This window comes from Zonotrichia leucophrys, unplaced genomic scaffold, assembly GCF_028769735.1.
Source record: "Zonotrichia leucophrys gambelii isolate GWCS_2022_RI unplaced genomic scaffold, RI_Zleu_2.0 Scaffold_316_60883, whole genome shotgun sequence".
Lineage (NCBI taxonomy): Eukaryota > Metazoa > Chordata > Aves > Passeriformes > Passerellidae > Zonotrichia > Zonotrichia leucophrys.
The window spans coordinates 32746-58290 of record NW_026992521.1 but is presented as its reverse complement, the minus strand read 5'-3'; the positions used below and the strand labels follow the sequence as shown (position 1 = coordinate 58290).

At 51.0% G+C, this 25545-nt stretch overlaps 1 protein-coding gene across 1 annotated transcript; it reads left to right on the top strand.

The window, feature by feature from the left end:
* Nucleotides 1-14819: 14819 nt before the first annotated feature.
* Nucleotides 14820-15584, top strand: LOC135441505 (olfactory receptor 14J1-like). The gene has a single exon (XM_064701059.1). The coding sequence runs from the start codon at nt 14820-14822 to the stop codon at nt 15582-15584; it is 765 nt and encodes a 254-aa protein (XP_064557129.1).
* Nucleotides 15585-25545: the final 9961 nt, after the last annotated feature.

Below are 25545 nucleotides of genomic sequence, written 5' to 3'. Positions count from 1 at the left end.
CACCCTCCATGATGGCAGAGTCTGTTCTATGGCGACACATCCTGTCTGTGCCCTGCTGGTGTCCCTGAGGGGCCCTGGCAGTGCCCCAGCCCTGCTGGGCTGTGCACAGGAGCTGCTCCTGGCCAGAGCTGTCTCTCTGCAGCGCTGCCCTTGCCAGGAGCTGCCTCTGGGCCAGGAGCCCAGCCCAGCTCAGCAGCACAGACACAGCACAGGAACTTTATTGACCCTCTGGGGCTTTGGTGCTCTTTGCATCAGACCCAGTCCCTCACAGTGTGCTCAAAGAACTTCTCAAGAACTCAAAATCAGAGTCCAAGTCCAAACTTTCTGTAACTTTTAATGGGTCTCACTGAGGGACAGGACTGAGAAAGTGTCCCCAGGTTCCAGGTAGAGCAGAACACTGGTGGCAGTGATGACAGGCAGGGACAAGCAAGTGAAACGTGTCTCTGTGCTGAGCACACCTGGATGTGTTTGAGGAATGCAAAGGGCCAAGGCCTGAGCCACAGCCCCTGGCCAGGCAGATCCTGTCCCTCCCTCCTTGCTCAGGGCTCTTCCCAGGATGGGCACCGGCATGTGGGGATGTGCAATGCCAAGGGCAGGAGCATGGGGCGGCCCCTGCCAGGCTGCTGAGCAGGGACAAGGAGGCAATGAGGCCCCAGGCCTGCAAGGGTCACTTGTCCCCTCGTGGGCTCAGGCCCAGGCCCAGCAGCCGTGGCCAAAGTGCTGCCCAAGTTGGCTCTGGCAGGGCTGTCTTGCAGCTGCTGCCCATCCCTGTGCCCTGTGCAGCCCAGGCTGTCCCACGGTGTCCCTGCCCTGCGCCTCTGTCCCTGCAGGCTATTGGCATCCCCCGGCAGCCCCACCTGGCTGGGCCCTTCCTTTGCTGACAGCTCTGCCTCCTGCCTGCCCCTGCCTGCCCACACAAAGCCTTGGGCTGATCCAGGCTCCTGCTGGGGACGTGCTGCACCACAGCCCTGCCCTGCCAGGGAAATTCCTTTCTGCTGCTGCCCACTCTGGGCCTCCCCAGCTGCCCTTGGTGCTATTATTTCCTTCTCATGCTTATATCCTCTAGGAAGAAAAGCTCCAGCCTCTCTGAAACCACCCTTCAGCCCCTGCCAGGCTACTCCTGCTCTGTCCTCAGTCTCCACCCCACTGAGCCCTGAACCTGCAGCCTCTACCAGCTGGTTATGTGATGAGGCCTCCAAACCCCATCTTGGGGGATTTTTGGGTCCTCTCCAAGTCCTCTGAAAATGGGAAAACAGTGGTCAAATGTATTTTCTCCCAAATTTGCAGTGGCAGAACAAGGGTCCTGGGACCTGGGGGGCGGCGACAGCTGAGGTGGATCCCCGGCACCGGGCCTCTGTGATCGCCCGTTCCAGAGCACAGAGGGGCCCCTGAACCCCCATTCCTGGGCGCCGCCATCCCCCGCACCCCCATTCCCGGGCATGGGTTCCACCCTGCACCCCCTTATCCGGCACCAACAACCCCCGCACCCCCTTTCCGGCCATCCCGCCTCTCCCAGCCCCCAGAGACCCCTTTTCCTTGGGCCAGAGACCCCTTGGACCCCTATTCCTCCCTTTGGGAATGTGGAGCAGCGGAATGGGGGTTCCCCTCCCCGCCTCACCATGCCCTGCTTCCCAGAGCTGGAATCCAGCGGGAATCTCACCCTGGTGCTCCCTGTGTCTGTCAGCGCTGCCATCGGCATTGTTCTCCTCCTCGGATTCGGCGTCTAGAGGCTCCAATCCGATTCCCCCCAAACCCATCCTGGGGGTCACCCTGTTCTTCCCCCCTCCCAAGACTCCTGGGGGTCCCCCATGACCCACCGAACCCCCCCAAACTTCTCCTGGGTCCACCATAAGCCGCACATGGGATTCCTGGGAATTCCCCTGTGTTCCCCCATTCCCAGGACTTTGGGGGTCCCCCCCGACCTGTCCGTGCCCCCCAGATTTCTTCCACAGCCCCCTGTGATGGTGGGGCCGGGGGCTGAGTGCTGGTGCCTCCCAGCCTGCAGCAGATCCAGCGCTGAGGGCAGTTTGGGGGGTCCCTTTGCATTTGGGGTCCCGTGGGGGTTGGGGTGATCCCCCGGGCCCCCAGGATCCCCCTGAACACACCGATGCTGCCTGTGCTCAGTGAGGGGGCTCATTCCCGGCACGGGGTCCCAGCTCTGTCACTGGCATTGCCAAGGTACCCCCAAAACCTCCTGGGACCCCCAAACCCCCTGGAACACCCCAAAATCATCCCTGGGCTTTCCAAAAGCTCCCCAAGACTGAAAAAGTCCATACAGACTCCTCCAAACTCTCCCAGGACATAACAATTCCCACAGGATATCCCAACATCCCTCCAGATCCCCCTGAGAAGGTTCACACCTGGCACGGGATCCCCATCTCTGTTTCCAGCACGTACCCCAAAACAGCCTTGGGTTCTCTCTGGCATCGCCTTATCCCTCACTTTGGGACCTCTGAAAACCCCCATTGGAAACCCCCAAAAATCCATCATGACCCCACAAAACCCCCGGTATACACAAAACCCTCCTGGGAACCCCTCACAACAGTTTATACCCAGCACTGAGTCCCCATCACCATCACCCAGGTACCCCCAAAGCCTCCCAGGACCCCCAAATCCCCCTGGGACCCCCAACCTTCCCAGGATCTCCAACTCCCCCTCCCGGGGTCCAGTGTCTGGAATCAAAGGGAGCGGTGTTGCCCTTTTAAGAGGACTTATAGTGGGACCCGACCATAGTGGAGGCCCTTAAAGCGGCGACGGTAGAGAGAACCGCAAAAATCACCCTGGCAGGCAAAACATTCCCTACAGGGGCTTGGAGTGAGGGCCTCATAAAAATGTCACTTAAAGCCATCATGATCCCCCCTTGAAAAGGGCTTGTGTGGCTGCAGCCCCACAAACACCCTAAAATGGGAAGGAAAAAACACCCTTGGAGTGGTGGGATCCCCCCAAAAAACCCTCAAAAGAGAAAACCTCCACTTCAAAGGGGCCTGAAGAGCCTTAAAGGGCCTCGAGGAGAGACAAGATCCCCTTCTCTGCTGGGGCCTCTCCCAGCCGGGAACTCTCCTGTTCACTACCCTCGGGGCAGCCCCTGAGTCTGTCCAAACATGGGAACTTCGCCGTGTTGAGCCCAGATCCAGAGTCCTGACTCCTGCACAGGGCACAGGACATCCCTCACTCGCTGCTGTGCATTGTCCCTGCTGAGGCTCAGACACTGGTGAGGCACATTCCCTGCCTGCAGGATTCGTGCCCAACCCAAGCACTGCACTGAAGGCTCCAGCATTGTTTCCAACAAAACCAGGGCAAGGCAAACTGTGTGTAGCTCATGGTATTTTAGAGTGTCTAAAATTCGCTAAGTAACCAGTCTTAGAGGTGAGATGCAGTTGGAATTCATGGCATGGAGAAGCAGTGCAACATGGAAAGGGGGAGCACAGAAATAGAGGAAAATGTCTCGGATTGTTCCTTTCCATTTTCATTTCACTTCTGGAAAGCTGTTTCACTTTTCCAGGAATCTTCTCGCTAGTCCTGTCTGCCCTTTTCAAGAACCTTTCCTGCAGAACGAGGTGCAGCTTCTGTCACAAGATGTGCCCCCAACTGCAGCTTCTCTTGGCTTTCCACACCGTGAGTGCAGCATGACTTCTGCAGCAAAGCAAGACAAATGTTTGGATTCCTTGACAACTTGTCTTTTCTTTTCCCTTTGGCCTGGGCAGTTGTGCCATTGCTGAGTTTTTCATTGTGCCTGTTCTAACCCAAGAAAACAGGAGGTTTTGTTGGGGACTTGCTGGGCAATGCAAGCCTGACCGAATGCAGAGAGAGAATCTCCAGGACACTCTGGGAGCTCCCTGGGCTGGGCTCAGGTTCCCGCTGGGACTCTGCAGAGGGCTGGGCTCCAAGTGGGATCAGCAGCAGTGCAAAATACCTCTGGGCATCTCCATTTTCTGCTGCTCCAAGGAAGCAATGAAGCCAGCCAAGTTCTGTATTTTCATTCTCCTGGTGGATTTTTTCATTTGATTTGCCACTCTAGAGGCAAGTTCTGTGATGGTCTCTGTAAGTTGATTCTATTTCAACAGCACCAGCAGCAGGGTGGTGTTTGACTGCTGCAAATGTGGTCTGGGAGGCTTTCATTCCCCTGGACTTAGTGCTCAAGGACTTGTGAGCATTTCAGTCTCTGCTAATCACGATGCCTGTGACAAAAACACTGAGTTCACCATCACAAAAGCACAGTGGGCAGCAGTGATTGAAAGAGGCAAGGGCTGTTGTATTGATAAAATTCAGGTGGCAAGCAGAAGAGGGCCAAGAGCAGGCATGATCTCCAACTGCCAAGGTAAAGGCACCAGCAGCCTCCTGCTGTCAGCTCAGAGTGAGTAAAAGAGCGTTGAAAACAGCGCTGGAGCCCGATCCTTTCTTCCTCTGAGGGCTGGCTCGGGGCAGCACAGGCGGGCCCTGAGCAGTCAGGGGTGTGTGGGTGCTGGTTGCTCTGCTCCAGAATTGAGCTGGAGAAAGCCCTTGGGAGCCGAGGCCGGAGCAGGCGGGAAGGGGCCGGCGCTGCTGCTGCTCCTGGCCGGGAGCCCCGGCTGGGCCGGGCCAGCGCCCCCTGCGCTGCTGCTGCTGCTGCTGCCAGAGCCGGGCGGGACTCGGGGACAGGGAACGGACACGGGGGGACAGCAAAGGCCTGGCGGCTGCAGGAATGATGGCGCTGGGGCCAGGGCCAGCACAGAGCTTCAGCCCGCAGTTAACCCCGAGGGAAACGCTGGGGAAAGGCTCCATTTCAGCCTTTCTTTACTTATGGCTGTGAAAGGACCGAAATAAGAGGAGAACAAGCAGAGCCTGACCCCTTCTCCTTTGGGAGGTGACTGGGGCTGTGAGGGGCCATGAGGGGCTCTGGGAGGGGCCATGAGGGGCTGTGAGGGGCTGTGATTGGTCACGATGGAACTGTGAGGGGGCATAAGGAACCATGAGGAGTTTTGAGGGGCTATGAGGTTCCCTGAGGGGCCATGAAAGGCTGTTGGGGACTTTGAGTGGGAGAAGGTGTCTGAGAGGGTGTGGGAGGCCAGGCACCTCATGGAACAAAGGATTCATTATGACACTGTGGAGAGAAGGAGACTGTTGTTTGCAGTATGGAACCAGAGGGAACCAAAAGTCCATAGTGACATTCTGGGGCCTCATGGAACCATGGAGACCATTCTGACACCTCAGGACCCACTGGAACAAAGGGGCCATTGTGACACTGCAGGGCCTTGTTTAACCAAGGGCTTATTGTAGCACGGCAGGGCCTCATGGAATTGAGGGGATCGCAGTGGGGGTCCATGAGACCACAGGGACTTTTTGACTCTGTGGAACCAAAGAGACCATTGTGACACTACAGGGCTTGGTGGAACCAGGAACTCATGTAACAGGAGCCCAAAGGAATCAAGCGGCCATTCTGTACTTCAGAACTTCATGGAGCCAAGGTGCCCTTGTGACACTGTAGGGCCTCATGAAATCCTGAAGGCCATTATTGTACTTTGAGGCCTTGTTGAGTCTATGGGCTCTGCAGGGCCTTGTGGAACCAAAGAGCTCTTTATGACAGTGCAGGGCCTCATGGAAACAATGAGACCATTCTGGCACTCTGAGTCCCCATGGCACCAAGGGGCCTGTGTGCCACAGCCATGCCCTGAGGAACCAAGGGTCCATTGTGATCCTGGGGAGCCAAATAGAACCAAGGAGCCATTGTACCATTGCGCTATTCCATGGAACGAAATAAACCATTTTGACACTGCAAGGCCTCCTGGAAGCAAGGGGCCATTGTGCCACTGCAGAGCCAAGGAGACCATTGTGATATTGCTGGGCCTTATGGAAACAAAGATCTCTTGTGATACTATGGGGCCTCCAAGGGGCAATTGTGATGCTGCAGGGCCCCAGGGATCCAAGAACATGGAAAAGTTCTGGTTGGTTTGGCCTGACTGGTCCAGCTGACCTTGGAATGCTGAGGGTTTCTTCTCATCTAGCCCTGAAGTTCTGTGCTTTCCTTCCTGTGGGAAAGAACTCTCCTTCTCCAGGGGTTCATGACTGAAATTGGGATTCTACCTCCATATTTGATTATATCCAAAGATTGTCCCACATGAAACCTGCCAGAACAGACAGCTCTGGATGGCCTTTGCATCCTGGGGGCCGCCTCTCATCTGCCTTCAAAACGTTGAGCAGCCCAGCTCTTCTTTCCATGCAAAAAATATCTTGCATGTCCAGGTGTCCATAGCCAAAATTGGGAATCTGCCTCCAAAATATTTATAATCAAGGATAGCTTCCAAGCAAAAGCTGCCAGGTCTGTCTAGGTTTCCTTGGCTTCCTGAGGGCCAGCTCTCATCTGCCTGTGAAACACTGGGGCTCTGTACTTTCCCTCCTATGGAAAAGAACTGTCCTCCTTTTGTCCAGATGCCCATGGACAAAACTGGGATTTGGCATCCCAAAATCTGTCTACCCAAGGATTGCTCCCAGAAAAATGTTCCCAAGACAAACAGGTCTGGCTGGCCTTGGTGTCCTTGGGGCTGCCTCCAATCAGCCTTTGAAACACTGGGGCTCTGCCCTTTCCTTCCTGTGGAGAAGAACTCTCGTTCTGGTCCAGGCACTCATGGCTGAAATGGAATTCCACCTCCAAAACTTCCCAAATATCCAAGGGTTGCTTTCAGACAAAAGCCGCAAGGACAGACAGGTCTGGCTGGCCTTGGCCTCTGGTGACTGCCTGTGATCTGCCTTCAAAACCCTGGGGCTCTGTGGTTTCCTTCCTGTAGAAAAGAACCGTCCTTCTTGTCCAGGCACCCATGGCCTCAAGCACATGAGCACTGTACAGGGACAGAGGAGCTCTGTTCTCAGTGGGGTGGAGACTGAGGACAGCAGAGGAGAGCCCTGGGAGGTATTGAAGGGTGGTTTCAGAGATGGTGGAGCCTTTTAACATGGTAGAGAACAGTCTGAAAAAGGAAAACATCAATGCCAAGGGCAGCTGGGGAGGCCCAGACTGGGAACAAAGAAAAAGGAACTTTGCTGTCAGGGAGGGCTGTGGTGCAACATGTTCCCCAGAAGAAGTCTGGGTCAGCCCAAGGCTTTGTGCGGGCAGGCAGAGGTAGGCAGCAGGCAGAGCTGTCAGCAAAGGAAGGGGCCAGCAGGTGAGGCAGCCGGGGGATGAGTTTTACAACATGGCTGATGTGGTCCAAGACCTGTTTTACATTACCAAAAGATGGCTGCAGCCTTGGGAGATATTATTTGGCCAACACCCCTGTCAATCACTGTAACATAAGGTGACCAGGAGAGATTCACATCAGACCTCTGTCCTTAGTTTGGTTCCACTGAAGGACAGAAGTTTATTCAAAGGGTTTAATCCAAAGGGTGGAGTCCTTTGGAAGGATGGGTAGTGACAGCCAGGAATTGATTCAGGTTAGGTGGATTAAAGGGTAGAACACTCTCAAAAATCCTCTGGAAAAACACAGGTTGAGTTTTTAAAATTTCACAACTCTATTCCTTGTACTTTAGAGCAATATGTAAGCTTAAATTCTGGGTTTGATTTTGGCACCTCTCCAGCTGAGTTTTTCTTGGCAGGGAGACATTGTGAAAGGTGTGGTGATCTTTCTAATGTAACAAAATCAAGGTTAAGGGCAGATTTGGGCTCTGTTCCCAGATCCGAGGAGCATGCCTCTGTCCCGGCCCACTTGGGCAGGGCTTCGGAGGAGGCGTGTTTTTTGATAGAGCCCACCCCTGCCTTTCATGGCAGGGACCGAAGGGGGTGTGTTGTTTAGAGGTCTCTGCCAAGAACTGGACATTGGAAGGGTTCCCGGAGCTGGCAGAGTTCCCGGACTTGGCCAAAGTCCCGGGCCTGGAAGAGTTCCCGGACAAGAGTACAATGTCCCTGCCAAGAATTCGGACACTGGCAGAATGTCTGGTAGCCAGTGGACTGGACTCTGACAAAAGGTCTTACTGCTGTAAACCTGGTCATCTCACAAAAAGATTGTCATATGTAAAGATTCCAATCAAAATTAGTTTTTACCTGTCATTAGATGTGATTGTCATAATGTATATGATCTGCTAATGTCTTGTTGTATAAGTTTTGTCCTCAGTTCACAGAAATTTCCAGGATTCAAGATTCTACAGGTACATGAATGATCTGCTCATCACAGCTTCAACTCAGACAGAGATGCAGCAAACCTGTGCTAGTGTTGGGACTGAAATCCAAAAGGCTGGACTTGACATTTCTACAACCAAACTCCAAGGATACAACAAAGATCCAAGGCTGAGACATCAACTCTTCATAGAAGACAACCTCATCACTGGACTCTGACTGTGGTTCGAGCTTTTCAGCTTTTCCCTCAATCTTTTAATTTAATCACAGATTCTGCTAATGTTGCTAATGTAGTTAAGAGAATAGAAGGTTCAATTTTAAAGGATGTTAGTGATGAAATTTTACATCGTTGGCTTTCATGTCTTTTTACAACTTTGCAATATAGAACTAATCCATATTTTGTTTCTCACATTAGGGCGTTCATGTTTCCATGGACACGTTCTCTGGTGCAATTTTTGCTTCCCTTCACACAGGTGAAACCAGCAGTCATGCCTGTCATCATTTCCTGCAAGCTTTTGCTTCATTGGGTGTACCCCAAGAAGTAAAAACTGACAACGGTCCCATATACATATCTCAACAATTGGCCACATTTTTAAATGAATGGGGTGTTCAGCACATCTTTGGTATTCCCCATTCTCCCACAAGCCAAGCAATCATTGAAAGGACACATCAAACCCTAAAACGCATATTAGATCAACAGAGAGGGAGAATGGAGATCACCCCACAGATGAGACTGAACAAGGCTCTGTATGTTTTTAATTTTCTAAATAGTTCAAGTGCAGAACCTGATCCACCAATCTTTAGACACTTTTCAAATAACACACAGGCAAAACTGAAAGAAAATCCTCCTGTTCTAATTAGAAACCCTGAATCTGGACAGATGGAAGGTCTGTTTCGAATAATAGCGTGGGACAAAGGGTATGCTTCTGTCTCCACAGGTGCTGGAATTAAGTGGGTCCCTGCCAAAAACGTCAAACCATATCGCACTTCAGAACCTGCATTTGAGCCCAGAACGGAGGAAGCAAGTACGCAGACGTGAGCCGAATCGAAGGATCCCAGGTCTGGCCTGACGCCTCTTGTGCCTGACGTTCTTTGTGCATTGGTGGAACCCATGAACTCTGATTTTGTGTCAATGTTATTTATTAGTATGCCAATTGAATGCTGAATGTTTGTCTAACAGAGCTATTTTTTGGCAAAAGCTTAGGTTATTGTTTTTGTGTAGAAGGAATTCTGCCAAGTTCATGAAAGAGATGGAGCAAATTCAAATGGTATGCTTGTATTGCTGGATTTTAATTGTTTTTTGTCGTGTAGATTTGCCTGTGGAACAACTGAAAACAAATGTTTGGGTGACCTTAGCCAAGGCTGCCGGATCGGATACTATATGTTTGTCTAATTCGGAACCAGAATGGCCTTTTTCAACCTGTTTGGTTGGTGTGCCAGTGAAAGAGTTGCCTTTGGTCAAAAAACAATCCAATGGTAGGCCAGGTGGAATTGACAATGGAAACAATCCCTCATTGAATTGGAATATTTGGTCGAAAAAACTTCTCAGGGCAGCATCTGAACCTCAAGAATTGGAAATCCTTGGTTCTTTGAACATGGATTTTTGTTTTACTTTCACAACTCGTGCCTGGCAAAAGGGTGATCCCCCAAAGTACAGTATTACCCCTCATTATTTTGCATATAAGAATTTGAGTTTTTGGTGTAATGTTTCGAACAGTTGAGATGTGCTTCCGGAGACGGATCAATATCCACGGCAATTGCTGAAAGGGGTATTGGTTCATTTGCAGAGACAGGGCTTGGCAAGGCATTCCAGCTCACCTTGAAGGTGGCCCTTGTAGCATTGGTATGCTCACCATAATTGCCCCCACTGCCAAAGCCGTGATGAAAAAGAAACAAAGGAGAACGAGAGCTGTCCCTCATTATGAGGAGAACCGTCAGAGTGATTTTATGCCTTGGAATGCTGCCAGAAGGGTTTCAGCAGGTATATTTTTACCCCAATTGGCTTCAGCAGTGGCATTGAGACAATTAGATAGAGTTGGATGCTGGCTGAGCAAACAAGCTAATGCCACATCCTCTGCAATCAGTGATATGTTAACCGATGTTGATAGGATTAGACATGCTACTCTTCAAAACAGAGCAGCCATTGATTTTCTTTTACTGGCACAAGGGCATGGTTGTGAGGAATTTGAAGGATTGTGTTGTATGAATTTGTCTGATCATTCTGAATCCATTCACAAAAGCATTCAAAAATTGAAGGATCTGACAGCTCAAATTAAAGAAGATGGAGGTTCCTGGCTGGATGATTTGTTTCAAAAATGGAGTTTTGCACCTTGGGTAAGGCAACTTTGCAAGATAGGTCTTTATGTATTAGGTGTTCTAATATTGATACTGATAGTGATGCCCTGTTTACTTTGTTGTGTACGGCGAATGATGAACAAAACAGTCCAAGAAGTTTTTGTCATACAAGCAGGAGAGTTAGGAAGTAGAAGCACAGAAAGTGTTCGAAATCTCACGAAAGCAGTAGACGAAGGTATAGAACTGGATGAAGGTTTTGAATTGAGACCCTGGAATCAACCAGAGTTTTTTGAACAATGACTTGTGACTATTGTCAAACGTGATTCATATCTCTTTTCAAGGATTGGGCCTTCACAGCACTAAGTCGCTGTGCTGTAATATAGCAGTGCCTCGGTTTAGTGCAAATAGGTCTCCAGCAGATAATAAGCAGCAATTTTATAACAGAGCTATGAAACGCAAGTAGTAAGCGACAAGAAAATGAAATTCAGTATTGTCTTCACTTTGAAAGTAAGAGCAGTGATACTGGAGTCTTCTATAGCAGGGGACATGATATACCACATGGAACATGTGGACCATGGTAAAAGATGTTAAATAAATAAATAAATAAAATACATTAAATTAAAAAATACATTTATAAATACATAAATACAAACATTCCCAGATGTTCCAGAAGAGCCTCAGCCTCATGGTGTGGGAAGAAAACTTATCACGATGAGTCAGCAGAGTGGCTCTCTAGATGGCTTTGCAGAATGGCTGGTATTACTGCCTAGTGGTACAGGGTTAATATTGGGGTGCAAGGAAGCAGCATTTTTGAATTTCACTAGGCTTAATATGGAATGTTTGGGGAAGAACCAAAGAAGGAAAAGGGAGGGGTCAAGGTGGTTTGGAGAGAAATAGACATAGGGAAATAGAGGAATAATACAATAAGTGGGGTCAGTCATGCTGACAGATGCTGACAAATGCTGATCAGTGGACTTGTAAGGCCCTGCCTTGCACCTGGTCCTTGCACTGTTCCACAGTACCGTTTCCTCATTACACTCAATGTGTATTTTCTGACTGCTCTGCAGAGCCAGTGGGATCTGGTGGAGTCAGATGAGAAACCTTTATGCACGCTTGTCTGTTTGTATGAACATGTCTGTATGAGGTACCTGAAAAGTTGTGTGTCCAAAGGCCAGATACAGTGTGGTCTATATGGTGTTGATAAAGGTACCCTTTATCATGGTATACCATGATAACATATCCTTTGGGGCTCAGTAACATTTTTAGAATGTCTTATGGATAGGCCTTAGTTACCCTTAATGACCCCTTTTTTCCTCTAAAAATACAAGTGATAACAGGGTAGTTATAATTTTACACATGCACTTCTTAAAACAGAAGCACCATAAGGCTACAGGACAGCTTCCCAGTTGTCCTTTTCAGTTATGTTTCAAGCTTCTACAATAATAGTTGTATTGAAAAACGCATGGATTCTAACTTGGCTACTTCCTGGAGTGCTATGGTCATGAATTCCAATGCCTAACATGATTCCTAATTATCTTTACCTTTGTATTAAATATTAGGCACAAAGAAGGACTCCCTTGTATTCAGAAAGGCCAGTTTTATCAGAATGAAATCACCAAAGGATAGTATAGGGACTAATTATCCTATATTTTCAGAAAAAATGGGATGAGAATTTATGTTTTGGCATTCTGTAGCCATCCATGTTGACAACATTCCAATATGCCAAGGTATGTGTCCAAAAGGAGGGGGACCTTTTCCCCACAGCCTGCAGGGACAGAGGCGTAGGGCAGGGACACCGTGGGACAGCCTGGGCTGCACAGGGCACAGGGATGGGCAGCAGCTGCAAGACAGCCCTGCCAGAGCCAACTTGGGCAGCACTTTGGCCATGGCTGCTGGGCCTGGGCCTGAGGCAGGAGCAGGAGACAAGTGACCCTTGCAGGCCTGGGGCCTCATTGCCTCCTTGTCCCTGCTCAGCAGCCTGGCAGGGGCCGCCCCATGCTCCTGCCCTTGCCATTGCACATCCCCACATGCCAGTGCCCATCCCGGGAAGAGCCCTGAGCAAGGAGGGAGGGACAGGATCTGCCTGGCCAGGGGCTGGGGCTCAGCTCTTGGACCATGGCATTACTCAAACACATCCAGGTTTGCTCAGCACCAGAGACACCTTTGCCTTGTTTGTCCCCAGCTGTCATCACTGCCTGCAGTGTTCTGCTCTAACTGGAACCTGGGGACACTGTCTCATTAGTGTCACACAGTGGAACCCATTAAAACTTCAAGAAACTTCAGTTTCAATTTAATTTTGAGTTCTTGAGAAGTTTTTTGAAGACACTCTCAGGGACTGAGTTTGATGTAAACAACACCAAAGCCCCAAGAGGCTCATTAAGGTACTTGTTCTGTGTCTGTGCTGCTGAGCTTTAAAGGAACAGCTCTTCCCAGGGCCAGCTCCTCTCCCAGCCCAGCAGGGCTGAGGGCTCTGCCTGCAGGCACTGAGGGGACAGGAGCCAGGCAGAGACAGGCTGAAGGCAATCAGGATTGGGAAGACATTGAGCTGAGACTTCACTTGGGGAAACATCTCCACAGTCCTCTACGCGGTGAGTTCTCTGTGGCACAGGAACAGGAGGAGGATGTGCTGCAGAGCGGGGCTGCCCAGGGCACCGTCAGAGGGACAGGGCAGGACGGCTCCTGCTGTCAGGGACGGCTGCAGGGGGTGAAGCTGGGGCTGCAGCCAGGGCTGCTCAGAGCTCCAGCTCATGTCCAGCTCATTTCTGAGAGGACTTGTCATGAACTCAGTCAGGGCAGGTGTTTCCTGCTTGGGTCTCTGCTTTCCTGAATCTGTGCTCCCACTATTCCCCGGCTCAACTTGGTGGCAATGGAAACTCAGCTGTGAAGGGTAGAGCAGGGGCTAAGGCTCTTAAACCATCACCCTGAGGATTCCTGGGCACCTCAGCAAGTGCCTGCACCTGCCCAGCCTCCAGATCCATGCAGCATCACCTTTCCATGGTGCCCAGGCTGGGGGAACTGTTCTTTAATCCCTGCAGGGCCCAGCAGCTGCAGGGCAGGGCTGGCCCAGGGGCTGGGCTGGGCTCTGGCAGCTCTGGCAGGGAAGGAGCCCGGGGCCACAGGAGCAGCTGGGGCTGGGACAGCTCCAGCAGCAGGGCCATGGGCAGGCAGGGAGGGTGGCAGTGCTGAGGGAAGCCCTGCTGCAGGGCAGATGTGGCACCTGCCGGGCCTGCCCTGCAGGGCACACACTGCCCTGAGCAGCACAGCTCTTGTGTCCCCTCGCAGCCAGCACAGCCCTCAGCCCGGGGGCTCAGGGCCCTCAGTCCCTCCTGGGCTGGCAGAGCCCCAGAGATGAAGGGCATCTCTGCGGCCATGTGTCCATTCCCTGCTGACCAGGGCCTGAGGGCCACTTCCTGCCCTGCTGCTTCCTGGCAGGGGCTGGCCAGGGCTGGCCAGGGAAAGGCTTTTCCTCAGGCCCGGCTCTCTCTCTTTCCTTTCCTTGCCCAGGTGCTGCTGGCATTGCTGAGGGGCTCTCTGGAATGGCAGTTCCAGCTGCAGGGCCAGGCCCAGCCCTTGGGCTCCTCCTGTGCAGGCTGAGCACAGCAATGGGGTGTCCCAGCTCCCTGTGCCCAGGCAGCTCTGGGCAGGGCAGCCTGGGAGGCTGGCAATGAGCTCACTCTCCTGACTCTGGGAAAGGCAGGAGCCCCTTTGTGTGCCAGGGATCCCTCTGCTCTCAGCAGTGTCTCCTGGCTGTCCAGGGTAACACAGGAGTGGATTTCAGAAAGGTGCAAGTGCAGGGAAGCTGGACCAGGAGAGAGGGACAGAGCAGCTCCCCTCAGTCTGCACTAAGCCTCAGAAAATCCTCCTGCCTCTCTGGACTCTCTGTTCTCCACAGGTGCAGCAGAATCTCTCGTTCTGCCTCCTGCAATCCCCATCCATTCACCCAGCAGCTCCTCTGCATTAGGGGAACAATCTCTAACCACATTGCAAAACCTGGACTGGACCCTGCCCTCACTGTTCCCCTGCACTGACTGGGAGTCTGGGCTGACTCCCTGGTGTCCTGCAGGCAAAAGTCCAGCTCCTCACACAACATTGGCAAGCAGCAATCAGGGCTCCAGCAGCAAAGGTGAAGGAAGATCTCCGAAACACAGACAAGGGAAAGACGTTCAGTGGCAGGAAATGGTTTATGAGAAAGGGCTTTGACTTTTCTGAGAGAAATCTCCCCCGAGTTGTCCCTGTCTTTCCTCCTTCTGTAGGTTGAAATGTGCAGACACAGAAAATGTCCAACAGGAGCTCCATCAGGCACTTCCTCCTGCTGGCACTGGCAGACACGCGGCAGCTGCAGCTCCTGCACTTCTGTCTCTTGCTGGGAATCTCCCTGGCTGCCCTCCTGGGCAACGGCCTCATCATCAGCGCCGTAGCCTGCGGCCACCACCTGCACACGCCCATGTTCTTCTTCCTGCTCAACCTGGCCCTCAGCGACCTGGGCTCCATCTGTACCACTGTCCCCAAAGCCATGCACAATTCCCTCTGGAACACCAGGAACATCTCCTACTCAGGATGTGCTGCTCAGCTATTTATGTATGTATTTTTCATTTCAGCAGAATTTTCCCTCCTGACCGTCATGTGCTACGACCGCTATGTGTCCATCTGCAAACCCCTGCACTACGGGACCCTCCTGGGCAGCAGAGCTTGTGCCCACATGGCAGCAGCTGCCTGGGCCAGTGCCTTTCTCTATGCTCTGCTGCAAACAGCCAATACATTTTCCCTGCCCCTGTGCCATGGCAATGCCCTGGGCCAATTCTTCTGTGAAATCCCCCAGATCCTCAAGCTCTCCTGCTCAAAATCCTACCTCAGGGAACTTGGGCTTCTTGCTGTAAGTGTCGGTGTAGTGTCAAGCTGCTTTGTGTTCATTGTTTTCTCCTATGTGCAGATCTTCAGGGCTGTGCTGAGGATCCCCTCTGCGCAGGGACGGCACAAAGCCTTTTCCACCTGCCTCCCTCACCTGGCCGTGCTCTCCCTGTTTCTCAGCACTGGCTTTTTAGCCTACCTGAAGCCCCCCTCCATCTCCTCCCCATCCCTGGATCTGGCCCTGTCAGTTCTGTACTCGGTGGTGCCTCCAGCCCTGAACCCCCTCATCTACAGCCTGAGGAACGAGGAGCTCAAGGCTTCCATGAGGGCACTGTTGTCTGGACGCTTTCAGAAACATTAAACTATTGGCCCGTTTTTGACAATCACTTGTAGTAAAAGTAATCTTCAATACTTCTTGTTAGTTTCATTTTGGAGGTTCTTTATCTGTGTTTTAATTAAAAATATTGTCTACAATGTGATGTCATTGTTTGTGCCATTTCTCATTTTGTTTCCCATCTCCTTTACTTTACAGCCTGTTTCCATGAGGAGCTGTGCTCTCAGTGGCTGAAAAATGAACTAAAGGATCTCCCAGCAAAGTTTTCACCAGAGATGGCCTCGTGTTGCCTTCTCTGGAGCTGCAGCAGCAATGTCTGTGTGCAGAGCTGGGGGCAGATCAGTGCTGGCCCAGCAGCTGTGCCCAGCAGCAGCAGCACTTGGTGTTGCCAGTGCTGCTGCCGTGGCCCGGCCCTGCTGCCCTGGTGGCCCTGGTGTTGCTGCAGGGCCTGAGTGCTCTCAGGGCCGGGCACAGCCCTGGGGGTGGCAGTGCCGGGGCTGCAGCAGGGACAGGCCATGGGCACTGCTGGGGCAGCGCTGATGCCTCAGCCCAGGGCCTGGGGGCTCCAGGCTCCTTGCCCAGGCTCTCTCAAGAACACACCCAGGCCAATGCTCAGCACAGAAAAGCCCTGTGAGCAGCGCCAGGCTGGCTGTGGGCAGGCTGGGGGCAAACAGCATGGCTGGGGCTCTGCAAGGGCCCTGGGGCAGATGGGAAGGAGCAGCAGAGCAGGGGCTGATCCATCCCCAGTGCACTGCACAGCCCAGGACAGTGTCCCAGAGCATCCTCATGGAGCTGCCAACAAAATCCCTCCTCTGCAGCCCTGGCCTCTCCCCCAGCTCACACAGGTGCCCCATCCTTGCAGGCACAGACACGGCAGCACTGGCTCAGCAGCCCCTGTTTGCATTGCACACAGCAGGGGGAGCACCCCCATGCTGTTGCTGTGGGGACATGAACCTGAGGGAGCACAAATGCCATCAGCCCCTGGGGCCAGCAAGGGCTGGGGGACACCAGGGAAACAACTCAGCTTTGTCCTGGCCTCTGCACTCAGCCAGAAAGTTTGTTCCCATCAGCTGGGAGTTTCCTGTCCCGCTGTTGCAACTCCTCCAAGGGTGGTTCCAGAGAGTCACAGAATCAGCAAGGTTGGAAACGACCTTGGAGATCATCAAGTCAAACCTGTGCCCTGACACTGCCTTGTCTCCCTGAGCCTCCTCTTCTCCCGGATAAACAACCCCAGCTTCCTCAGCTGCTCTTCACAGGACTTGTGTTCCAGACCCCACCCCAGCCTTGTTGCCCTTCTCTGGACACACTCCAGCCCCTCCATGGCCTTCCTAAATTGGGGGCCTAGAACTGGACACAGCACTCTATGTGTGGCCTCACCAGTGCTGAGTGCAGGGGAAGAATCACTGCCCTGCTTCTGCTGGCCACAAAATTCCTGATCCAGGCCAGGAGCCATTGGCCTTCTTACCCACCTGGCACACTGCTGCCTCATGTCCAGCCTGCTGTCCATCACTCCCTGCAGGTCCCTTTCTGCCTGGCTGCTGTCCAGCCACTCTGTCCCCAGCCTGTAGTGCTGCAGGACCCAGCACTTGGACTTGTTAAACCTCACCTTGTTGGATTTGGGCCCTGGATCCAGCCTGTCCAGGTCCCTCTGCAGAGCCCTCCTACTCTCCAGCAGATCCACACACACCCAGCTTGGTGTCATCTGCAGATTTGCTGATGCTGGACTCAGTCCCCTCATGCAGATCATCAATGCAGATATTGAAATCCTGGCTGGCTGGCTCTGATCCCTCGGCCATCCTGTGGGTGCCCTGGGATGGCACTCAGGGTGATCTGTTCCATAACCTTGCCGGGCACCCAGGTCAGGCTGACAGGCCTGGAGTTCCCCAGCTCCTCCTTCCAGCCCTGCTTGGGGATGGGCTCACATTGGCACCTCCAGTGCTCTGGGACCTCCCTGCTGAGCCAGCACTGATGGTAAATGATGGAGAGCAGCTTGGGGAGCTCATCCACAGCTCCCTCATCCCCCTGGGATGGATTCCATCGGATCCTGTACACCTGTGAGTATCTGAGTGGCTCAGCAGGTCCCCAGCTCCTTCCTCCTGGATTACAGGGGGCTGTTCTGCTCCCTGTCCCATCCACCAGCTCAGGATGTCCTGAGGACAACCTGTCTTCTTCTTGAAAACTGAGGCAAAGAAGGGGTTAAGTACCTCAGCCTTTCCCTCATATTTGGTAACCCCATCTCCCCTAATAATGAATGGAGATTGTCCTTGTATCTCCTTTTGCCATTAATGTATTTATAGAAACATTTTTATTATCCTTCACAGTAGTGGCCTGGTTTAGCCTTTAGCTTTCACCTCTCTAATTTTCTTTCTGCATGACCTAGCAACATCCTTTAACATTTCCTGAGTTACCTGCCTCTCTGTCCAATTGTGATGCACCTTCTTTTTTGCCCCAAGTTCCTGCAAAAGGCCCATCACATACAGAATGTCACCTGTTGGCTAAAGTACACCTCAGAGCAGGAAAATACAAGAGTCTATAAATTAAAAGAGGGAAAGCAAGCTAGGAAAGTAAAAGAAGAAGGAGAGGCTGGGAAGGCTAACAAAAACTGGGACCCCCTTGACCACTTACTTCCTCCTACCCTTGCAGTACCTCAAATCCTTCCTCCAATTCCTCCTGCTCTCTCAGCTGTCATTCCTTTACCACCTCCTAACCCAGTTATACCTCCACCACCTTCCCCTCAACCCTCTCCTTACTCTCTTTACTCTTCACTACCGTTCCCTTACCTCTGCCATCTCATGCACCCCTTATTCACCAGGAAGTTCCTGCTCTGCCTCCCCCGCCACAAATGAGAAGCCAAACAACATCTCAGAATCTCCTGCCCAAGAGTGAAGTTTCCCAGTCAGCCTCCACAGCTGATGTTGTAACACCCGGACCAAAGTGGCTAAAGTGGAAAAATTGTCCCCCCTCAGAGAAGTTCCCATGGGCTGGGTGGCCAGTGAGATTGGATTTGTAAACGCTCCCTTGACTGTGTCCGAAGTTAGAAATTTTAAGAAAGAATTGCGTAATTTAGTGGAAGACCCAGTAGGAATAGCAAATCAAATTGATCCATTTTTAGCCCTAACATTTATACATGGGGAGAATTGAACTCCATCTTTAATATCCTATTTTCCCCAGAAGAGACTCAATTAATAAGAACTGCTGGAATGAAAATTTGGGAGTGAGAAAACCAACCCGGGCCCCCAGGTGACCAAAAAATGCCTTCAGTGGAGCCTGACTGGGACCCTAATCAAGAAGAGGGGAGAAGGAACATGACAGATTACAGGTCCCTGATGACCAGAGGGATAAAAGAATCAGTCCCTAGAGGGAGTAATACCAGGTTAGCATTTGATGGCACCCAGGAAAAAGACGAGACCCCAGCCACATGGCTTAATAAGCTAAAGCAAAACTTCCAGATTTACTCTAATGTTGACCCAGACAGCCCAGAAGGCCAATCTCGGGTTCCCTGTGGTCAGGGATGACCCCAAGAATCCTTTTTTTCCAGCCTGGTGTTTCAAAGAAGGAGTCTGAATTCTTTGCCTCTGGTTTCCAAGGTTGTTTATTGTTTCTTATCTATAACATTTTTTCTCTGGCCTGCCAAGATCTTTTCAGCAGGTCAGACAGAGGCACACTTCCTGCTCCTGGGCTGATGTCTACGTTTTATACTATGAACTATGTGTACTTTATTTATCATTATTTCCAATACCTAAAAGACACACAGCAGGGGTATTAATCCTTTCAGTATTACTCAAAACAAATGCACCTTTTATTGAGTGCCCACAGCAGATGCAACAGAAGAATTAGAAAGGAGATAAAGAACAGAGAGAGAGAAAGGAGGGTTGGGTAGGGGGGAATTGCTACCAACAGAGAGATGAAATCCTTGTGGTCAGGCCAATAATCTGTCTGGTCATGTCGGGGAGAATCTCAAAGTCTTTGGTTAACTCAGGGCTCTTTTATAATCCACCGCCGGGAGGGAGCAGGACGGCACATGGAGGGAACAGTGGAGAATAAATCCATTGGGAACAGGTACAGACTGTCCAGTTCTGAACAGCACAAACCGGTGCCAGCAGTGAGCGGGGCCCGTTGTTTCAGGACTGGTTCCTATGGGAAACATCCCACTTCCTATGGCAGACATTCCACTCCAGTCAGGCCAGCACCTCTGGGTAAGAAGTTTAAGGGTTTCATCTCAGTCCTTGGGGAGGGCATCAATCTCCATCCTTGACGGCGGCTGTGAGGCAGATGTGGGATCTTTGGACCATCTCTCAAAGACTGACATCCCAAAGCATAAAAAATGTATGCATTTTCCCATAAAAATAAAATGTAATGAATAATTAAATAATAATTATTTTTTCTAATGTATTTATAATAGTGTTATTCTATATTCGTACTACTGAGTTTTATTATTTATATTTATAATCCATACATTTTTAACAAGCAAAAAATTTATTGGTCATTGGTTCTAAGTAACACAATTCCCTTCATTAATTCATTGACCATTGTTGGCTATTGTTTTCTCCTTCATTATGCTAATTAGTTGTATTTTAAGTCCTTTTCTCATAATTTTTATCATTTTCACAGACAGGGTAAAAGAGGCCACTTTGGGGTCCATGGAGACATTTCTGGGGCGCATTTGGGGCAGTTTTGGGTCTGGGGAGGGAATTCAGAGAAAACTTGCGGGTCTGGAGGACACTTCGGGGAGCTGGGTGGGCACTTGGAGGGGCACTCACGGATTCTGAGAGACAGTTCGGGGTCCGGGGCTGCACTTGGGGGTCCAGGGGGGCCCTTGGAGGTCATGGAGGGGAAATTGGGACCCTTCGGGGCCCGGGCGGACCCTTGGGGGACGCAAACGGGGCTCTCGGGGCGCGGGGGGTGATGCGAATTGTAGGCGCGGTATCATACGGTTTAACGGGGCCGCGGAGCATCATGGGAGTTATGGGGGTAGCTGCAATGGCTCTCGGTGGAGCGCGGGGCATGACGGGAGATGAAGTCCCGGGTGAAATAGCGCTGTACAGGCGCCGCGGACCATGAAGGGAGCTGTAGTCCCGGAAGTGGCTCAAACACGCTGTTTGGGGGTTCAGGAAGGCACTTGGGAGACACTTTTGCGTCCGAGCCACGACTTGAGGCCCTCGGGGGAACGTAAACTGCTCGACAGCCCTTGCTGGGAGCTCGGGGAGCTCCAAACGTGAAATAAACAGGGCCAGGAGACTTCTTCTCCTTTTTAATGCCTTTATTAAAAGTGATCAGCTCAGGATTGGGCGGCTCGGCAGGGCTGCAGTCCCTGTCGCGTCTCCCAGGGCGACTCAGAGGAGGAGGATATGCGCAGCTCTGTCCACTAGGGGCAGAGCCGGGGGATCCAGTCCTCGTGGGAGCCTTTAGGACGTGGTGTCCCCATCAGATGTTGTCCTTTGGTGATTTTGTCCAGCTTGGTCCTGGCGTCAGGACGACTCTCTGCTTAGGGTGAGAGGGACTCCGCATCTCTGCAGGCTCAGCAATTGGCTCCTCATGTCCAGACACCACTTTAGTCTCTCAATTCTTATTTGGCTCATTGTTTTTGGGGTTTTCTCATTGCATTTTGGAGTCGAGGTCCCAAAGCCTGCTGGTCTTGGAGTCACTTTGCATAACCCCCCCCACCCTCTCAGGTGTCTTCCCTATGTTGGAAGAGAGCACAGCCTCTGGGAAGGGCCATCACCCCACCCAGCCAGGGCTTTTACTAATACAAAAGAGGAGATAAGCTACAATGACCCGTGATTACAATAACAAAGCGCGCAGAACCCTGGCAGGGACAGAGATCTGGCTGCCTTTTTGTAACTTTTTCTCACAAAAAAAATATTAACCGAATTTTTGTTCATAACAGTCCCCCCTCTTTTTCTTTGATTGAGCTTAAATTCTTAAGCTCGCATCAACTCACAATTTTTTGTTTTGAATCTACTATAAATCTCTTGTGCACTTTGGTAATCATGGTTACTTAACCTTGTTACTTTTCCTGGTTTCTTCAGGTTGGTCTGTACAGCAAATACTGTTTTACTAAAACAGATAAATAAGCATAGTAAAAAGAGCAATCCTCCAAGTACACACACAGGGAGAAAAACCACCTTTTCCCATACATCTCTTCTGAAAATCTCTAAGTTCTCCCACCCACTGGGATCAAGTGTAGGAGTTTGATCTTGATTATTTACACATGCCAATCTTTTTATTTCGTTTGAAATGTCCCTAATAATTGAATTCTTTATTTTTAATACTGCCTGGAGCCGGATGACTTTGTTCAACACAGATTTTGGGATCCGAACTTGGCTTTTACAATTTTGGATTTTCTCAATTTCTATTTCACTTTCCCAGTTTTGTTTAATTTCTCCCAAATCATTATATATAGGAACTCCCAAACTTGATCCAGTTTCTTTGGGTAATAAGAAAATTGGTTTAATCACTCTAGCAATGCAGTTGCCAGATGAGATCAAACCTAGGGGTTTAGAGCTCCCCTGAAATGTGTTCCAAAAGGGGTTTATCTCTTTTCCAGTACACTCATATAAATACTTGTAACAAACAATTTTTCTTACCATTTTCACCATTTCTTTGCTTTTTACTAGATCTGCTGAGCTTGTTTCAGCAGCATCACATACAAAGCACAGCCAGGCTTCCCCTATAGGGCACACTCCTAGGAGTGACTGCCTAAAAGTGGCAGTATTCTGGGCTATCCAATACACTCTCTTATTTTTCTGATAAAGGACCAATTGGGAGGGGTTAACACAATCAGGGTTAGAACTGATATGGACTCTCGACAAGGAGCTCACTTCCTCCTCATAGCAGAGTTGGTAGCATTCACTGCACAGCTCAGCTGGGCTCCCCTGAGCAATACCAGCAATCAGAGCTATCAGTACTACCCTTCCCAAGAGTCTGGATGGGTCATCTTGCACAGCCTGCCTACCCGGCCTTGCCTCTTGGGGAATTTTTTACTGAGAAGAAGCTTCCAAGCTCTTTAGAGTCCCTTCTACCCGCTTCTCTGGTTAAGCCTCTCTTGGTCTGTTCCCTACCAATTTTGGTTTTCCCCCTAGGGGAGTGTTCTGTAGAGGATTAACCTGGAGTCTTTAGAATTAAATTGGGGGACTTAAGCCAGAATTACTTATTTACAGCCTTAAACTTTTTACCGACATAGTTTACACAAAACAGTCTTGAAACATTTTAAGCAATGTCAGAACTCTGAGCAGGTGGTAGTGAGATGGCAGCCAGGGGAAGAACTGGACCTGCCATTTGAGGTGCTTGAAGAAGACAATTATAAGGTGGAGGGGTAGAAGGAGGCAGATAATCCAGGGGATCCCATCTTTTACTAGTCCTATCATCCCCTCCTTCATTCCCCTCTTTCTTCCTCTGTACCTTACAAGTTCGCACCCCTTCATCCCCAACAGCGCTCTTTAACCAGCAAGCTACATACAATAATTGCTCAGGATCAGTATCTCCTCGAGCTGTCAGATAATTATTTAATAGCTGGCACATCCACTTATCCTTTGTCCCACACCAAGGCCATCCTCCTTGTATCTCTAATTCTGGCCACACTTCCATACAATAATGGATCATTTTCACTTTATCTAATCCCTCCGTGGCCTCTATAGAATCCCATTTTACTAACAGTTCTCCTAAGGGACTACTGGGATGTATGTACCTCAGTCTCTTACCGGTCTTTCTACTATTACACCCTCCCATTTTACAGGTCTCAACAGTAAAAAATCCCAAAGGTGCCTTTACTGACCGGTGATTTCAAAAAGAACCTTCTTTGAGGAGCTTCAGCCTCCTCCACTGAACTTCAAAATTTCTGCCTGATGCTCAGGACTTTATACTGAAACAACTGCCCGATCTCTTGATTGCCTAACTTTCCCCACGTCAGGTCTTACATCTATCGGGACTTGAACACACGAAGCCTCGGCCTAAGAATCCGGGTCGTGCCTGACTCCCTCAGTCAGGAAAAACAACTGCCTGATTTTTAGTTTGCCTAACCTGTGGGATCTCAGGATCTGAGTCCTGGGATGCCGGGCCCCCGAGACCACCCTTGGGGGGCCCGGGAGTCCTGGAATGTTGCCAGAAGTGTCTGGTGGCAGGACTTTGACCCTACACGGGAGACGACACCTTTATGAAGATAAGAGGACTTCACCGGGGTGAATGGCGAAAAGATTAGCTAATTAGAGGGTGAGAAACAGGGTTTAGGATTAATGTACAGGGGGGTTTAGAGGAGTAAGATGGAGGAATTGGGGTGTGTCCTGCCCTCCTTCTTCTTCCTCCTCTCCTCCATCTTCTTTGGCCACGGTGGCACCTTTGGATTGGTTATTACTGAGAGTACACCGAGTTATAAGAATAGATGGTATTGGGGAAAAATGATAAATATTGTATACGTAACAAGGGGTATAAAGATACGTGGCGGTCCGGGGGACGGCACAGTGTGCCCATGGCTGACTGCTGAGCAGATCTTTGTTCGGCTGAAAGAACATCTTTTAGATAAACAATTAATAAACATAAAAACCGAAAGAAGAACTGAAGCCTATTCTCGTCCTTTGATACGCGGGCTGCCCCAAGGCCACCCCGGGCCATTCCAGGCCCCTCAAACAGCCGAGATAAACTGGACACTAACCCGCCAATTTTTAGGCTTCACCGTATCAGGACTTAAAAGCAAACCACAGCCTCCTTCTCTGGGGTTTGTGCCTGGCTCCTGTGCCAGGACTTACTTTTGCCTGCAGGGCTTGTGAGCTACCCGAATCCTTCTCGGGACTGACAAAATCTTACGCGAATCCTTCTTGAGACTTAAAACTGCTACCCGAATGCTACCCGAATCCTTCTCGGGACTGACAAATCTGCCTGACTTCCCTCTGTCAGGACCTATTTTGGGTGCGTGCCACTCATACAAATATTCCCTCCGCACGCCCGGAGTGGGGGGGCCCTTTATTCCCCCTTGGGAGACGACTCACTCACGCTAATTCCAAGCTCCGCCCTCTGTTCCCGGCCGGCTCCTTCACAGGAGTCCGGAAACGCGGTACTGAGAGGTCTGCTCTCACTTCGAAGGTCCGGCTGCCGGCCTTCGTCTCATTCACACACACATGCGCACGTCTCCCGCTCCCGCCACCGGCTTTCTCACCAATCCGGTGCTCCGGTGCTCCTCTGCGTCGCTGCTCCTGAGCCAATCCCTCTGGTCCTGGTAGCCAGCTGTCCTGGAGGTCCAAGATGGCCAGTCTTGAGTCTTCTTGCGGCGTGGCTATCCCGGACGAGTCCCCAGCTGAAATAAACAGGGCCAGGAGACGACTTCTCCTTTATAATGCCTTTATTAAAAGTGATCAGCTCAGGATTGGGCATCCCGGCAGGGCTGCAGTCCCCGTCGTGTCTCCCAGAGTGACTCAGAGGAGGAGGATATGCGCAGCTCTGTCCACTAGGGGCAGAGCCGGGGGATCCAGTCCTCGTGGGAGCCTCTAGGGTGTGATGTCCCCGTCAGGTGTTACTTTCCCTGGCTCTGTCCCGTCTGGTCCCGGCGTTGGGACGACTCTTGCTCAGGGCGAGAGGGGCTCCAAAGGTGTTCAGTATCTCTGCAGGCTCAGCACTCGGCTCCTCACGTCCAGACATCACTTTAGTCTCTCAATCCTTATTTGGCTCGTTGTTTTGGGGGTTTTCTCTGTGCCTCTGGAGTCGGGGTCCCACAAAGCATTCTGGACTTTGGAGTCACTTTGCATAACCCCCCCCCACCCTCTCAGGTGTCTTCCCTATGCTGGAAGAGAGCACAGCCTCGGGGAAGGGCCATCACCCCACCCAGCCAGGCCTTTTACTAATACAAAAGAGGAGATAAGCCTCAACAACCCGGTATTACAATAACAAAGCACTAAGAATCCTGACTGAGACAGATCTGGCTGCGTCCCTGTAACTCTTTCTCACAAAAAAAATATTAACCGAATTTTTGTTCATAACATGCATGATAGGCACAGTGGTG